The 15,332-nt window shown below is 38.9% G+C and overlaps 1 protein-coding gene across 4 annotated transcripts in view; it reads right to left on the bottom strand.

The window, feature by feature from the left end:
• LOC135427294 (neuronal acetylcholine receptor subunit alpha-7-like) overlaps positions 1-15,332 on the bottom strand; it is a 170,586-nt gene that overhangs the window by 34,455 nt on the left and 120,799 nt on the right. For all 4 annotated transcript variants that reach the window (XM_064680723.1, XM_064680720.1, XM_064680721.1 and 1 more), the window contains 3 exons: positions 14,232-14,276; positions 10,339-10,448; positions 7,294-7,474 (listed from right to left, as the gene is read on the bottom strand). In XM_064680723.1, the coding sequence (XP_064536793.1) occupies positions 7,294-7,474; positions 10,339-10,448; positions 14,232-14,276 (336 nt within the window). The remainder of the gene's footprint in view (positions 1-7,293; positions 7,475-10,338; positions 10,449-14,231; positions 14,277-15,332) is intronic.

The following is a 15,332-nucleotide window of genomic DNA, read 5'->3' as shown; positions in this document are numbered from 1 at the left end:
AGCTAGCTGTCTGGCCCATTGCGCCATTTGACGTCCATGACGCGACATAACACTTAACATCATCAAAACAATCTCACACAAATAAACTAATCCAGGCTAATGGCGCCCAGTTCCAGTCACATTCTCGTTCTAAATCAGAGTCACACTCAGGCACAGTCAGCATTCGGATCGGAATCCAAATCAGAGTCGCAGTCGCAGTCGCAGTCACAGTCAGAGTCACAGTCAGAGTCAGAGTCAGAGTCAAAGGCAGCATTCATTTCGATAAGCATAAGTGGGCAGCTCTGTGGGCTCTGAACTGGCAACGTCATTGTGCTGATGACGATGTGAATGTGGATGAGGACGAAGATGAGTGTCAGGATGAGTTTGATGATGCTGGAGTCAATTTTGCATTTCACTTTTACAGATTTGGCACTCAACGTCATTGAGCCATTTGCACAAATACGCTTTTGACATTGCAGAGAAAAAAAAAGAACAAGATTAGAAATTGGCGAGTCGTGAGTGACTCGTGGCGAAAATACCCTGTGAGCATGTGTTGCAGAAGAAATCAAATAACAATAATAAGAAAACTAAATACAATTTGTGCTATTTTTTATCCAATTCTAATGCAATGCACACAAACATGACGGGACAGAATCGAGCATAAATGAGACATCAAGAGAGATTTATATATATGCAGATGAAGGCCTGACAGGCGCATGATTCCACAAGAGAAAATTAATTATTTAGTCGTGTGCTAAACAGGAGATTAAGTACATACAAAATTTGGCATTCTTAATATTTCTTTGGCCTTAAATTGTCATACTATCAAATACAAATGCTGAAGATACAGATACATGCACTTATATTTGTAAATGTATCTTACATATATTTAAAGAATGAAAGAATCTTTCCACTGCCATTTACTTGCCGTAGCAGAGCTCGATCCGACCCATTTCATGGCTTCAATTAAAGGGTGTAAAAAGCAGCTGCTGCAGATGCGGGCAAACGCTGAAGGGCCGAGTCGAGTTGAGTTAGAAGATGGCACACACATTGGCCAGGCAGAGTGCGAGAGAGAGGGATAGGCTGGGGATGGGCTGAGCTGAGCTGGGCTTATATGAAATGGCGCCAGTTGCCTTTGTCTCTGCCGCCGCTGCTGACGAACTGTCTGACAGTTTTGACATTAACGCGCAGTGAGCTGGGGGCGATGCCAGAAATTTTATTGCAATTAGTTAAAAACGTGGCAGGCAACACATGCAGCCAGCGGGCACGACCAGCGGGCACGAAGTCGATGCGGCTGCGGCGGCGGCGACGGCGGCGGCGGCTGCTGCTCCTGGCTGAGATTGATGTTAAGCTGTAGGGGGTCGGGTTGGCGTGTTAGCGGACGGCTGGCATTTTCGAAAGCAATTAAAAGCTTTGGCCAAAGGATTTATTGAATAAACTTTGACGCTGTCACTGCTTGATTTAAGGCGCGATAAATTGAAATGGCGGCCTATTGACGGGCCGCGCGCGCGCTGCCAACTGATTATGAACTTCTTCCTCTTTTTTGTTTTATGTTTTTTGGGCTCGGCTATTATGCATATTGATTTAAGCATGGCCCTGTCGCATGTCGCCAGTTAAGCTGACGCTACTTCAATTGAGAATACGTCAGGTGTTGTGCCGCCCCAGCCGCAGCTGGGCATGACATTGCCATGTCTGCCACCCAGCTCAGCTAGTTTGTGACGTGCCGCCCTTTTGCCAGTTGATAAATGTAATATTTACGTTGATATTAAAATGCCTGACAGGCCGAGGCCGGGCACAGCCAGCAGAGCTGGGCTGGCCGGCTGTGCCCCGACCTGCACTTTGCCCCTGCCCCTGACCCTGACTCTCTCTGACAGCCTGAATAGCTCCTCACTGGCTCATATTTATTTTTGATTAACCTGCGCGTTTATTGTTTCGTTTTTGAAAAGGAAATTAATAGAAAAGAAAATGCGTAAAACACTTAAACTTTCAACGTGTGAGAGCTAACACATCGATGTTAGCTTTGTTCCATTTGCAAAGCTGCTTATCGAAAAAAATCAATATAAGCGTTTCTTAAGATCTTAAGTCAATATCTTGACAATTGCGTACAGCTTTGAAATTATATATATTTTGAAATGGTTTATATGCATATCATACGATTTATTTTCGGTTCTTGGTATCAATGGGCAGGCATCTTGACTCATTTAGTTTTTAGTTGGAGTTGCGAAAATACAAAGTTTAAGATAGAGAATATATTTATATTTACATTTAATTGCTGCAAGAGCGGAAATATGCTTGTGGGTCATATGCAAGTTGCATTAAGAGTACAAATAATTGAAATTTTCAATTGTTTTCAGTTTCTTGTCTCTGTAATGATAGCTAGAGCAAAGAAGAAGCATAAGCTTATAGAGCTATAAAGTGCCAACATTAAACTGGGGAAGAACAAAAATGGAGCGAAAAAGTTTTTAGCTTGAAGCTGGACATGTGAGTGTGGGTTGTCCTTGTTGGCAGATATTAACGACTGCTTAGAGCTCATGTTAGTGCCAAATCTGCTGTTGTTGCCGTCTTCGTCTTGTTCTTGTTCGTCGCTGCGCCAAAGAAGCGGAACGCATCCTGGCCCCCCAAGAAGCCCAGCAGTTTGGCATGTTTAAAACACGAGGCGCAGAAGGCATGCAGTTTTCTATGTGTGTGCGTGTGTGTGCGAGTGTGTGCGTGTGTGTGCGAGTGTGTGAACCGCATAGCTGAGGCTGTGCGCGGACTTTTGAAAAGCGTTGCAAACGAACCTTTTTTTTTTCATCTTAATATTTTACGTGTCAACTTTTGTGTGCCAAAAAATTTGCCAGGCTAAGAGAATGGTGGCAACAATGTTGCGTAGACGGTTATGAGAAAATGCTCCCCAGCGGCAGCCTTTACCCAAAGCGCCACTCTTCCTTCCTGTTTCTCTATCTCTATCCCTCTCTCTCTCTCTCTCTCCCTCTCTCTCGCCTACTCCCTCTCTGCCTTCATCTCTTTCAGTCGCTGATTTTGAGTTGGCAGCAAACTTTTGGCTCGTTGGCCTTCCCATGTCCGCGTCTTACCATGCAAATTAATGCACTGTGCGATGGTGTGTGACGAGTCTCTGTGTGTGTGTGTGTGTGCGTGTGTGCACATGCATGTGTGTGTCTCGTGTGTGTGTGTGTGTGTGTGTGTGTGTGTGTGTGTGTCTTGAGTTTGGCATGCCATGCCAAGTTGGCTGCCAGTTTTTCTGCCAATGAAATTTTGCTGATTAGAGTACACACCCATACACATGCATATTTGCATATAAATAGTGCACACATGCACACACATATGCACTTGTCTGTGTGTGTGTGTGTGGATTGGCGTATGTGTTCTTTTCCTATTTTTGCGCGTGTGTGTGGCTTAAACTAGACTTTTCGCTACTACTCAAAAACTTCATGTTGCTGTTTTATACCCTGCACACAAATACTTAATAGGAATGCACATTTATTATTTAAATAAATAATCAATTATTCTATAAATATCTCTTGCATAAAGGGTATCTGCTTGTTGAGCTGATCCCATTGGAGAACTTTTACTTTTTGTTGTAGCTTTTAAGTAAATTGCTTATTAATTTTCAGATATCTTCGCTGTGCTAACTAAACAAATGTGTGATCTTATATAAACAAATTATTTCAATTTAGATTGTGCTGCGTATTTGCGTGTGGCTGTATGTGTGTGTGTGTGTGTGTGTGTGTGTGTCTGTATGAGCTTATTATAAGCTGTGCATTCGACTGCAATGTTTGTATTCTTAGACTTTTCGCTAGCCCTAACATTTAAATGATTATTGCAAGTAAAATATATGCATATAAAAATAAATACGTTATTATATATCAATATACCCTGTAATCATTGCAAATATTTCTAAAGATAATAAATAATATAAAAACTAATTATTCATAATTGAAATAATATCAACAGCCGAGACGCCGTGTCTGTCTGTCTCTCTCTTTCTCCCCTTTTTCTTTCTCTTTCTCTCTCCCTCTCTCTCTATAAAAGACTATTAGATAAAGATATATACACTTTGTTGCACTAAGCATACCCAGATCTATTTAATCTGACATTATAGTTTTCTCTCCCGCAAATGCTTTAACGATCGGGCAATAAATAAATGATCAATTTATCAAAGTTTGAAACAGATGAAAGAAGCAGCATCTGAGCCCGACTGGCAGCTGCGTACAGGGTATCCGCTAGTCAAGCACTCACGACTTGAACTCACGAAATAAATAAATCACAGTTGATTTGGTTCTAACTATAATTTTTGGTTTGCTTACAAATCCTAGAAACAGAACCGTAAATCATTATTCATAGCAATGCTGCAGGTGGCTCTGTTTGCCAACATTAATCAATCAATTGGCAATTTTGGCAAGACTTTTGGCTAATATACGAAAGCCAATTAACTAATTGACTTATTCAAATATGAAGAAATGTATATGATCAGAGTATCAACTGAGGTTCTGCTCTGCTTGGCTGCATTCTGGTTTCAGTTCTCAAGCTTACGGGCCCGAGCATTTTCGCATTGAAACTATTGTATTCATTACCATTAGATGTTGCGGAAATCAATGCATATTTCAAGTTTTCGGACGAGGCGGCAGGGTCAAATGGTCGGTTTCGGAATGCGCTGTTTGCGCTGTCCCATTCAATATTCATGGATTGCAATGCCGGATATCCGGTATTTCAAATTATGCGCGATGAGCGCATTGAATGAGATATGCGTGTATCCAGATCTAGACCACACACACACACCAACACACACACACACACACTCATATTGTTTGCCTATGAGCGAGTGTGTGTAACAGAACAGAAGGAGCTGCCGGGAGACCTCACATGGACACGTAGTACATTATTACATTTGCGAGTATGTGGCGAATGGCCTGGTCATCTTTGTTCCTGTAGCTGTGTGTCGCATATATATATATATATATATATATATATGTATATACATGTGTGCGGGTGTTTGTGCCTTTGTTGGTTAGTGTCGGGTTTAATTATTGCAGCCATTAAATGTAATTATTGGCACATCACAAACTAGCAATGCTGGCGTTACATTCAGTGCAGCTGCCAATTCGATCAAATTTAATCCCGAATTGCGCCCAAACTGATAAAATGTAATTGTTTAATCAGTGCCCAACAACATTTACACAATTGCACCATCAATTATCGAAGAGAATTACTTTTTTTTTTTGTATTACCATCTATTACCAGCGAACACGCGCTGGGCTAGTGTAGGTACTACATATACTTTACTTTCAAGTAATATTCCATATTTAATGTAATTAATAGAAAGTATTTCAATTTCAATTTAATCGTCGACCTAGTTGTAACTAGAAATCCATAACTCAATCAGCTTAAGAGCTTGATAAAGCCCTTGCATATCGATTAATTATATATGTGTGTATATGTGTGCTACAGTTTGAGAGGAACTGTAGCCATAATCTATCTATAAGTATGCTACAGGATATTTGTGCGTGCATCATATGCACATTTGGTGCGTAATTCGAATTGTTCATTGAACTGTTTAAATAAATGTTTGTTAATTTGTCAACAAAGTTTCCACTTGACATTCCCATCATTAGCCAATCGAACCGAATTCTCGTATAACATTGCGTAATTTACATAAATTAAGATTGCCATTAACCAAGTGTTAAAAAATTGACACCAATCCAAATTACATTTGTTCAACTATAATTAAATGAAGCAGAAAACCAGCTAAGCCATTTAATTAGTTGCTTAAATAGTTTCGGATTTTATTGCCTAGTTTTTTTCCTGGTTTAATTTGATACTTTTGTTAAATATATAATAAGAATGCTTTTCAGATACATTCATATTTGGTTCACGAAGCCTCAATTGGGAGTTACACATTTCACTTTGCCATCCATGGTCAGTTTATTAATGTATACGCTAACAACAGCGCTTATTTTATAAATTTGCGGACTCATCGTATCTGATATCTGACAAGTGTTGCTATTGAAAATAAGCCACACAGAGCAGGAAATGCAATTTGTCATAAATTCAACTAGATTTAGAGATATCTTCTTCATATATCGCAGGACATGTGTGTATGTATATCTTTGTGTTAGCCTACACACATATATATATGTGTATATGTGTATATATCTGGTAAATCGTATAATTAGCAATGGGAAGCAGCACATAATTAATGAGCGCTCTTATCGAAAGTAAATAGCAAAATAAATCAAGCGGCTGTAATTAATTTCTGAGCCGACATCTTGACGCTAGCATCGATGGCGACTTATTTAAATTAATTCGCCGCTTAATCAATAGAAATGGCAAATACTAAACATCCAAGCCAATGAACAGAAATTCCAGCAGTAAGTAGTTTTCAATTCAAACAAAAGCTTTCAGTTAGATTTGCAAACCTTCAGATTCTCATTCAAAGTTGTAAAAAGAAATGTTAAGTAAATGTGAATATTATTTACTGAACAATATTGAAACTATTATATACTGCCATGAATTTATATGTAGGCTTTAATTGTTTAAGGCAAATTCGAACCTGAGAAGTTTATAAGGTCTTTCAGTTAAAATGATATATATATGTCGTGGCGTTTGATTTTGAGTATTACGAATGAAAGTGTGAAGGTTGTATGAATTTTCCAAGAATGCGTTGCTTGTCTATTTTCTATTTCTTCCATTCTATACTGATCTTTTCAGCAAAGCTTTGTGCTTTCCATTATTGCGAGCCTGGCAGAGTTCTCTGTCCAGCGCAGCCTAGGCGTGACAGTGAGTTAGAGAGAGAGAAATATAGTGCTTGCGCCTGGAAGGCGAGTGTCACTGTATGTGTGTGGTATACACGCGAAGTGGAATGTCGGCATTGTGAAATTAGTCTTGAAAAAAATCTCGTTGATGCAACACGATGTCACGCCCAAGGAAGCGCTCGGTTCACAAGGTAGTCTCGGATGATCCCAAAAATGAAGACCATCCTCCGACATATACATATATATATATATATCTGGCCATATATGCTCCTATTGCTTTCAACTTACAGTGCTGCGTCGGCTTATAGACTCGATATAGCAACCATTTTTGTACATCATCAAATCAATTAGTTTTGCAAAGTCGAAATTTTTGCCTTGTTTTGACTTATGAATTCGATTTATATTAATTGTTGCACTTCTAACGCTGCGACAGCTGAGTAATTAAATTGTGATAAATCTAAAGAGCAAGTAGCAGGTCTTATGCAAAAGTTGACAGCATATTTATTATGTGCTGCCAGTTGCAGGCATCTACATATGATGCATGGGGTTGTGGTGCACTCACCTGAAAACCGTCGTAGGTCCAGGAGCCGAACTTCATCTCACAGCGCTGATCGTCGAAGGGGAACCAGGTAATGTCGATTTTGCACGTCGACTTGAAGATGCCGGGCGGCACGTACAGGCAGCTGCCATTGTTCCGCACAACCACATTGGTGGCATAGGTGCCGTCAAAGCCCTCGTCCGCGCTGCAAGCAAATATGCAATGCATAAGTCATGGCTAAGGTACTTAAATCTCTTACACATGTTTAGGTGTGAGTGTGTGTGTGTGTGTGTGTGTGTGTGCGTGTGTGCAGTTGGTGTTAGAAGTAAAGCGGCTTCGCGTTGGCCACGTTGACGCATTTAATAAGACCCTTTTTTACAGTCGGATTCCCGCAACGCCGCATATGGAAATTTATGTAGCATACTTTTGCGCATAAATCATTTTTGCACTGGCAGCTGCGCGCGTCGTGCGTCGTGCGAGCCCTCGTGCTGTGGGTGTCTCTCTCGTGTGTGTGTGCGTGTTGGGTAAGTGTGCGGCGGCATGGCACTGATTAATGATTAATCTATAGGCAATGCGGCGTTTGCTCATTTCTTACGGTTCAATTTTTACCGCTGGCAAACTTATTTAATATTTATTAATTATACCCCACTTTGCCGCCGACTATAGCGGGTATATAGGCACGCCGAGCAGCAATTGCTCTGCTCAGTTGACAGCTTGGCCTCAAAAGTAAGAGGTCCTTTGTTAGTTTATGACTTTCGAAATTTCCTAAAACAAAAACATATTTTAGTCAAATGTTTCGCGAGGAACACTTTTGGCGTATCAACGAATGAATTGTCGCAGCTGTGAATGGCATTATTCGTTGATATTTTCGTCTTTGTCATTAGGCTTCGGTCGAACAACTCAGAAAGTCGCTACCCCGCCGCAGCCCACATCTTTCCTCTCGGTTGCTTGGTCATGTCAACAGTTAAATTATGATTCATTATGCCGCCGTCTATTGTAGTCACATCATCAAAATCTCAGCCATCTTGAGACAGGGGCAACAACAGAAAGCTGGCCTGGCCGTTGCCAATATGCAAGTACCTATCAAAAAATACTTGTGTGTGTGTGTGTTTGTGAGTGTGTTAATGTTGGTGTAGGTGGAATTTACAGCCTTTGCCGGCATTGTTATTGCTGTTGCTGTTGCTGTTACAGTTCGCATTGAGCCGCCCCTTAAGAGCAAGCCTCCCCCCCCACCCGCCTCTTAATTGTACCTCATGCCGCTCGCCTTTTGTTCCAGCAAGTCATTTACTTTGTCATAAAACTTGCCCAAATACGCATTAAAATTTGTGCGTTTACTGTTCCGCCAGCTGCTCGATGCTGGCCAGCCAGCCGGGTACGTTACTTTATTTGCCATAAAACTAAAATGCTACACTTGTGCAATTTTAAAGAGTATTCGCACAGCTGCTTGGCCATAGTTGATGTCGCTGGGCCATGCATTTATATAATCGAGCCGGCACTTTGCCTTTACCTTAGTTAAGCAAATTGTCGGCTGCTTTAAAACTGCGGCACGCAAGTGTCGATGCTGTACATCAAATGCATAGCCGAGACTAACTAGTCAATTTTTGAATATTTATTTTTTCTTTTAAGTAAAGCTCAACTTTGTGCCCGGAAAGTACCTGAAAGTTAACAGCGCGCCATAATTATTACAGCTATTAAACACAAAGCCGCAATTAAACAAGTAAAAATACTTCAGTCGAGTGCTCTCGGCCAGAAGTTAGCCATCGTGAAATTATAAATATAATTATTTTAAAAAGAACACAAAAAGCATAGAAAAGGCAAGTTAAATTGAAAAATAATAATCTAGCTGAACCGATTTAACATTAACATTTATTAAAATACAACATTTGGCTAGCGAGTGTCTGTTGACTTTTGTTAATGATTTTATCACGACTTTATTTACATGACATACTACCTAATTATTCCGTTTAGTTACAGTCATTTAATTTAAGCAACAGAGCGTGTAAAATTTGCCACATTTTTGTTTCAAAAAAAAAAAATAGCCGAAAATAAGCGACTTAAACTGTTGTCAGCGGAGGGCAACGTAATTTTCACAAATTTGTACATATTTACATAAATATCACATGCATAAATACAATTGGGGAAAGGGTTCGTATGTCTCTCTCTCTCTCTCTCTCTCTGTGTGTGTGTGTGTGTGTGTGTGGACAAAAAGGAAGCGCTATTACAATAAAATTGATAACAACAAAAGGGAAGAAAAAACGGGTAAAAAAATATGGCAAACGTAGGCAAACAAATAGCAGCTCATAAACATGAAAAGGATTTTTTTGAAATAACACACAATTTCGTTATTATCAAAACGTTGCAAATGCAAATAAAATTATATGAATAAAGCAATAAAGCCACAGCCACAGCCACAAAGCCAATAACATTAACAAAAACAACAAAAAGAATGGCCAGCAACCGCAGGGGTTTTTATTGCAGAATTATAAACCATTGTATGGGCCATGGGAATTGGCCATAAAAACCGAAAGACAAAGTAAAGCCCAATTGAATTGTCTGCCTGCTATCAAGGTGGCAAGTCATCATAAGTATCTCCATATAAGCCCCGGCTTCACCTACAAAGTAGGTGTCGAAACGAGAAGTAGGTGAACAAGAAAAAGAAGCAGCAGCAGAAGCAGAAGCAGCAGCATCGGAAGATATCAACTTTTTCTTGTTTATCGACTGGCAATCATTTTTACTGCTTGTCATCATTGATGTCATTATATCATTTCCTTTCGCCCTGGCCCGGGCTCTGAAATGGCCACAGTGGATATTAAACTGACAGCGAGCTTTTCCAACCAAATAAACCTGTTCGATTATTGTTATCGAGTGCACTCAAATTGCAGGGGCTACCCTCATTAAAGTCCTCTGTTCATTTTATTAAGCCATCTGGCAACACTTTCAGCTTGATATCATAAAAAATCCATATGTACATATGGATGTACATACATATACATATGTAATTGAACGCAGATACGTTCCAAATGAAATGTGAATATTGAATAGTGTTTATAGACACTCATTTTTACTCACCTATTGTACATGAGCACGTCCGGTTTCCACAAGCGATGGGGCGGTATACGTAAATCGCGCACACCCCCAAATTCACTGGAGTTCCAGCGCAGATTCATGTCGTTCCATTCCTGTGAAATACACAAACATAAACAACAGATAAAACATGTTAATGTTCAAAATAGTAAATGGATGTTCTGCCGCCTTTTGTTCCGACTGGGCTATAACCGGCTAGGTCACAGTTCGAGCGAACAAAAGGATTTCTGTCGCTGACGCCCGACTTAATTAATTAGAGTCCATTCGTCGAATAAATTAAGCAAATGCGAATTCAGCATTAATTTTTACAGCGAAAACTGTTTTTTAATAAGCGAATGGATTTCGATTTTTATGCCTGATAGAGTTTCGTGTCGCTGTCAAAATGCAGTTCACATTAAAAACCTGGGCATATTCTAATGCACCTTTTTATAATGATAAACCAAAATGATAAAACAAAATGGATTTATAGTTTTTAAAATAAAATTCAAACGAAAAATCATTGCAAAATTTATAAGAAAAAAAATTGGATATGAAAATAGATAGAAACGAGAAAGTAAGGATATCTTCGGCAAGCCGTAGATCTAATACCCTTGTAGGCATTTCCCTTTTGCAGATACATTTGTGAAAATAGTGAAGCTCGTAAATGCTGAGCCCGCAGAAAATATCTTTCGAAAACATGGTATAGTCGTCTGATGTTGATGAGATTTTGCATATATTTGGAGAGCATAGAAACTTATAAATGCCGAGTCTGATTGTCCATACTAGAACCAACTTTATGACAAATCGTTCCTATGGCAGCTATATGATATAGTGGCCCGATGCCTGCAACAAAAAGACGGACCTATGCAAAGTTTCAAGACGATAGTTTTTAAATTCAGAGACTAGTTCGTATAGAAATAGACAGATAAACATGGCTATATAAACTCGACTGTTGATGCTGATTTGGAATATATATACTTTATTGCATGCTAAAATTGGAATATCTTCTACAAGGGTATAGTAATATTAAAATGCATTGACAAATATAAGTAGGAACAAAACAAGGGCGTATAGAGATATTCAGGCGAGGTAGCTGTTTTTTGAATTAGCATAATTAAATTATCTGCTCAAAAATGCATATGCAAATACGTGCTTAATGCATGTGCATCTGATTATGAATGTGATTAATTATATATTCGAAAAACAAGCAGGTTTTATATGCGATGTGTGGCACTCATATCTAACAGCTCAATTTTCATCTAGAGCTCGTGGTTGAGTTGTGTGCGTTTTTAATAAGCGACATATCAATTAGCCATGACCCATGGCAGCTACAAGAGGTGCTCACCCCATGCCACTCGGCCATTTATCGGATATAGAAAATAATATGGAGGTGCGTTAATCATCAATCATCGTTAAGTGTGCGTTTATGGATAGAGGGCCGTCAGGGGAGGGAGCGTGTGATTGCCAGAGGCATTACAATTTGGTGGGGCTGTCCGGTGCTTATCGTAATTAAATTTGTTGCTTTTGTGACACTTAAGGCGATTAGCACATCGATTTGTTGCCAACTGCTAATGTGTAGAAATTGTCGAGTTTGCATTTGATCGCAACGATTAATCAAATAAGAAGCAATTGCCATCCATTTACCAATCGCATAATTATGAGTATTAATCATTCATATATGTATATGTATATGTATATACGTTGATTGCTTTCGACTGGACACGTGGCCCAGGCGGAGCACATCAATTGATGTGATAACAGATCAAATCGAATTGCTGCTAATTGCAGGTACAAGAAAGTTTCGAAATTAATTACAAACTCTTATTAATTGGGACAATCTCTTTAAAATTGCAATCAGAATGGTTTTCAACAAAGTTTTCTGAACTTGGGTCTGAATGTCCGTGGCAATGTCTTAAACTTGTCTTGAAAACAATAGCTTACAATTATAATTGTGATTATTATTGTTATCTATTACTGATAATTATTATTTTATTATCCGATATTTATTTTGAGCGGATAAGTTGCATCAAAATTAGCTGCATTTTTAACTGAACCGAATCAAATTGAAAATAAAAACAAGTAAGAGGTTCTAGTCGGGAGCTCCCGACTAGGGGATACCCCGAACCATCTTCTTCTTGCGATAGGTATAAAATGAAAGATACTTGATATATATATATACTATTCTAGAAGCTACATGTCAAGTTTGGTGATTTTAGCTCTTATTATTTACCAAAATTGCTCAAAAAACAGGATTTCGATATCGATTTTATCGATTACTTGGAAACGGGCCAAGTTATCAAATATCGGAAACAAACTCGATCTGCGCGGGGACTAGGAAGACCTACAGCTAAAATAGGTTCTAGCTCTAATAGGTTCTGAGATCCTAGCGTTCATACATACGGACAGACGGACAGACAGACGGACATGGCTAGATCGGCTCGGCTGTTAATGCTGATCAAGAATATATATACTTTATGGGGTCGGAGATGCTTCCTTCTGCCTGTTACATACATTTGCACCAATATATAATAATACCCTTTTTAAAAAAACATCATAAAAATGGTTTGTTTAATCAAATATTTTGTATGATATCTTAAAATATTATTCAAGACTCTTTTCTTCCGATTACTTTAGTAGACTTTATATGAAAATATATCTAAGTATGTAACAATTATAATTTGGAATGTTCAGTTAAAAATATAAGGCAAATATGAATCAAATAAACGAGGAATTGTTCGAGGAGATAATCGAATCAATGAACAAAACAAATTGAAATTCGAAGTATTCATTTGAAGTGTTTTTCTTCAAAATTGAATTTTGTGTATTTGGTTTATATACGATATAGTTCTGTTTATCAAATTCTGCTTTCATATGAACTGTTTTATACCATAATAAACCATTTAAGGCGTATCCGGGCCGGTAAAATGAATTGAATGCGCAATTTGATGAAATATGTAAAATTGTATTCAAATTTGCATTTAATGGGAAATTTGGCATATTGAAATTATTGGAAATATGCTGAAAATGCCGTCAAGTGAATTAAACAGAGCTCAGCTTCTATGAACGGAGTATATTGAGCATATGTACATATATGCTTATATAATGGCTGCCGTTCAATTGAAAATGTATAAATGGAATTCTCCGAATTCAGGCATTCCTTGCCGGCAACTTGCAAGCATTTCCATTGCTAATTACGTTGCCACACGATTTGCCAAATAAGCCGCAATGCCCCCAATCATGTTGCGGCAAGCTGCACTCGCCAGCAGCAGCAGCTGTTTGTGTCCCATGCCACACAGTTTGCCGAGGCATTGCTCTGCTGCCCAAAATGAAGAAGTCGATCAGGCTCAAGCTTTGCATTCGACGCATTTAAATGGAGCTGGTTGACTGAAAAGCCGGGATTCAAAGGATTTTTTAGGGGCTCAGCCAGCAGCTCTTGAGCTCGAACAGCTGCGGTATCGAAATGCAAATAAAAGAACAACAAAATAAGGAAATGGAAATGGGGCTAAATGAAAATGAAAATGCCATGGATGGCAGCATTTGTGGTATCTACGCAATTTACGCATTTTTAGCTATTAAGTGATTTCTTTAGATTTTCCCACTCAACTGTGAGCATCCTCATATAATTTGGCAAGTGCCATTTTTTGTCAGTCTGTCGGTATTTTTTGTGGGCTGGCTTTTGATAAATTGCGGCAATTTCATTTGTTGCACTGTGCGCTGTGGTTGCGCGTGCGAGAGCATTGAGCCTAAGGCCGAGGGAAATTTATTGCCCGAAAGGCAACAAATCTTTGGCCAAGACTCATGTGTGCCATAGAAAAGTCGAATAATTTGTGCTCGCATTTGAGTAATGCTTCTTTACTTATTGTTTAATACTTAAAGTTTAAAACGACTTTAGAACTTACCAATTTAAGCCAAATGTTCGTGATGAGCAACTGATTCTTTTCATCCTGCAATGAGAAATAATGAAAGTTGAGAAATAAGCTATGGAAACATACTCAATAGGAAACGAAATTGCATTTGTGGCCAAATGCCACAATAAAATTACACTAACTTCAATTTGTTTGATGTCCCATTTGAATATTTGTAAAGCCCAGACAGACAGAATAAAAGCGACGAAACACACAATCGAGAGCAGACTCGAGCTGCTGCTGCTAGACGTTTAAGCCCAAAGGTAAGCCCAAGAGCAGCGGGCAATCGAAATAAATTCAAGTCCAATCAAAAGAAATTATTTTTCATTGCCATTCTGTCCAAACAGTGTGCCTCCCGTTCAGTCCTGTGTGCACACACACTCGGGAGGACGCACACGCCCAAGCTCTCGAAGTCAATAGAATGCAAATTAAATTTAAATATCTCGAATACTTAACCAACATTTATGGTCATTTTATTTAGACATTTTGTAGAGCAAATATTACTATTTGCTGCCAGACTTATTGAAATTTATTTTCATCACACACTCATTTTATTTTTGATACGCTTTCAAGTCGAAAAAAGTTCAACCTCTTCTCGGAACTGGTTCGTGCTCAAAATGCACTGTTTAACCGCAACAACACTTTCTGCTCAACAATTTCCAACGAAACAAAAACTTCAATTATCACAACGTTTTGAGTGACAATAAATTCCATGTTGCTTGACAAAATGTTAAAGTGTGCATTTTCAATTTGTGGCGACGCCAGGTCGTTTGAAGAAGTGTAATGGTAAAAGAAAATAGATAGAAAAAGAGTAATCGAGAGAGGGAGACAGAGGGAGAGAGAGAGAGGAAGCGAGAGGGAGAAAGAGCGAGCAGAAAACGTGTTTGTGAAGCAAAAAGAACATTTTCGTTTCAATAAAAGAACACCAACGTCTGCAACTCTTAGCTAAGTTCATGAGAATCGCATAGAGAGGCGTTTTATAATATGTGCGGCAAGATGAACTAGCTATAAAAAGAGACAGACAGGCAAGCTGATCAGGAGTATATACACTTTATGGACTCAAGGATTTCATCATTTACTCGTACCACAAGTTAA

This window comes from Drosophila montana, unplaced genomic scaffold (assembly GCF_035044405.1).
Source record: "Drosophila montana isolate Dmon_TW-CO22-7 unplaced genomic scaffold, ASM3504440v1 contig_2178_1, whole genome shotgun sequence".
Classification (NCBI taxonomy): Eukaryota; Metazoa; Arthropoda; class Insecta; order Diptera; family Drosophilidae; genus Drosophila; species Drosophila montana.
This window is presented reverse-complemented; position numbering and strand designations above follow the sequence as displayed.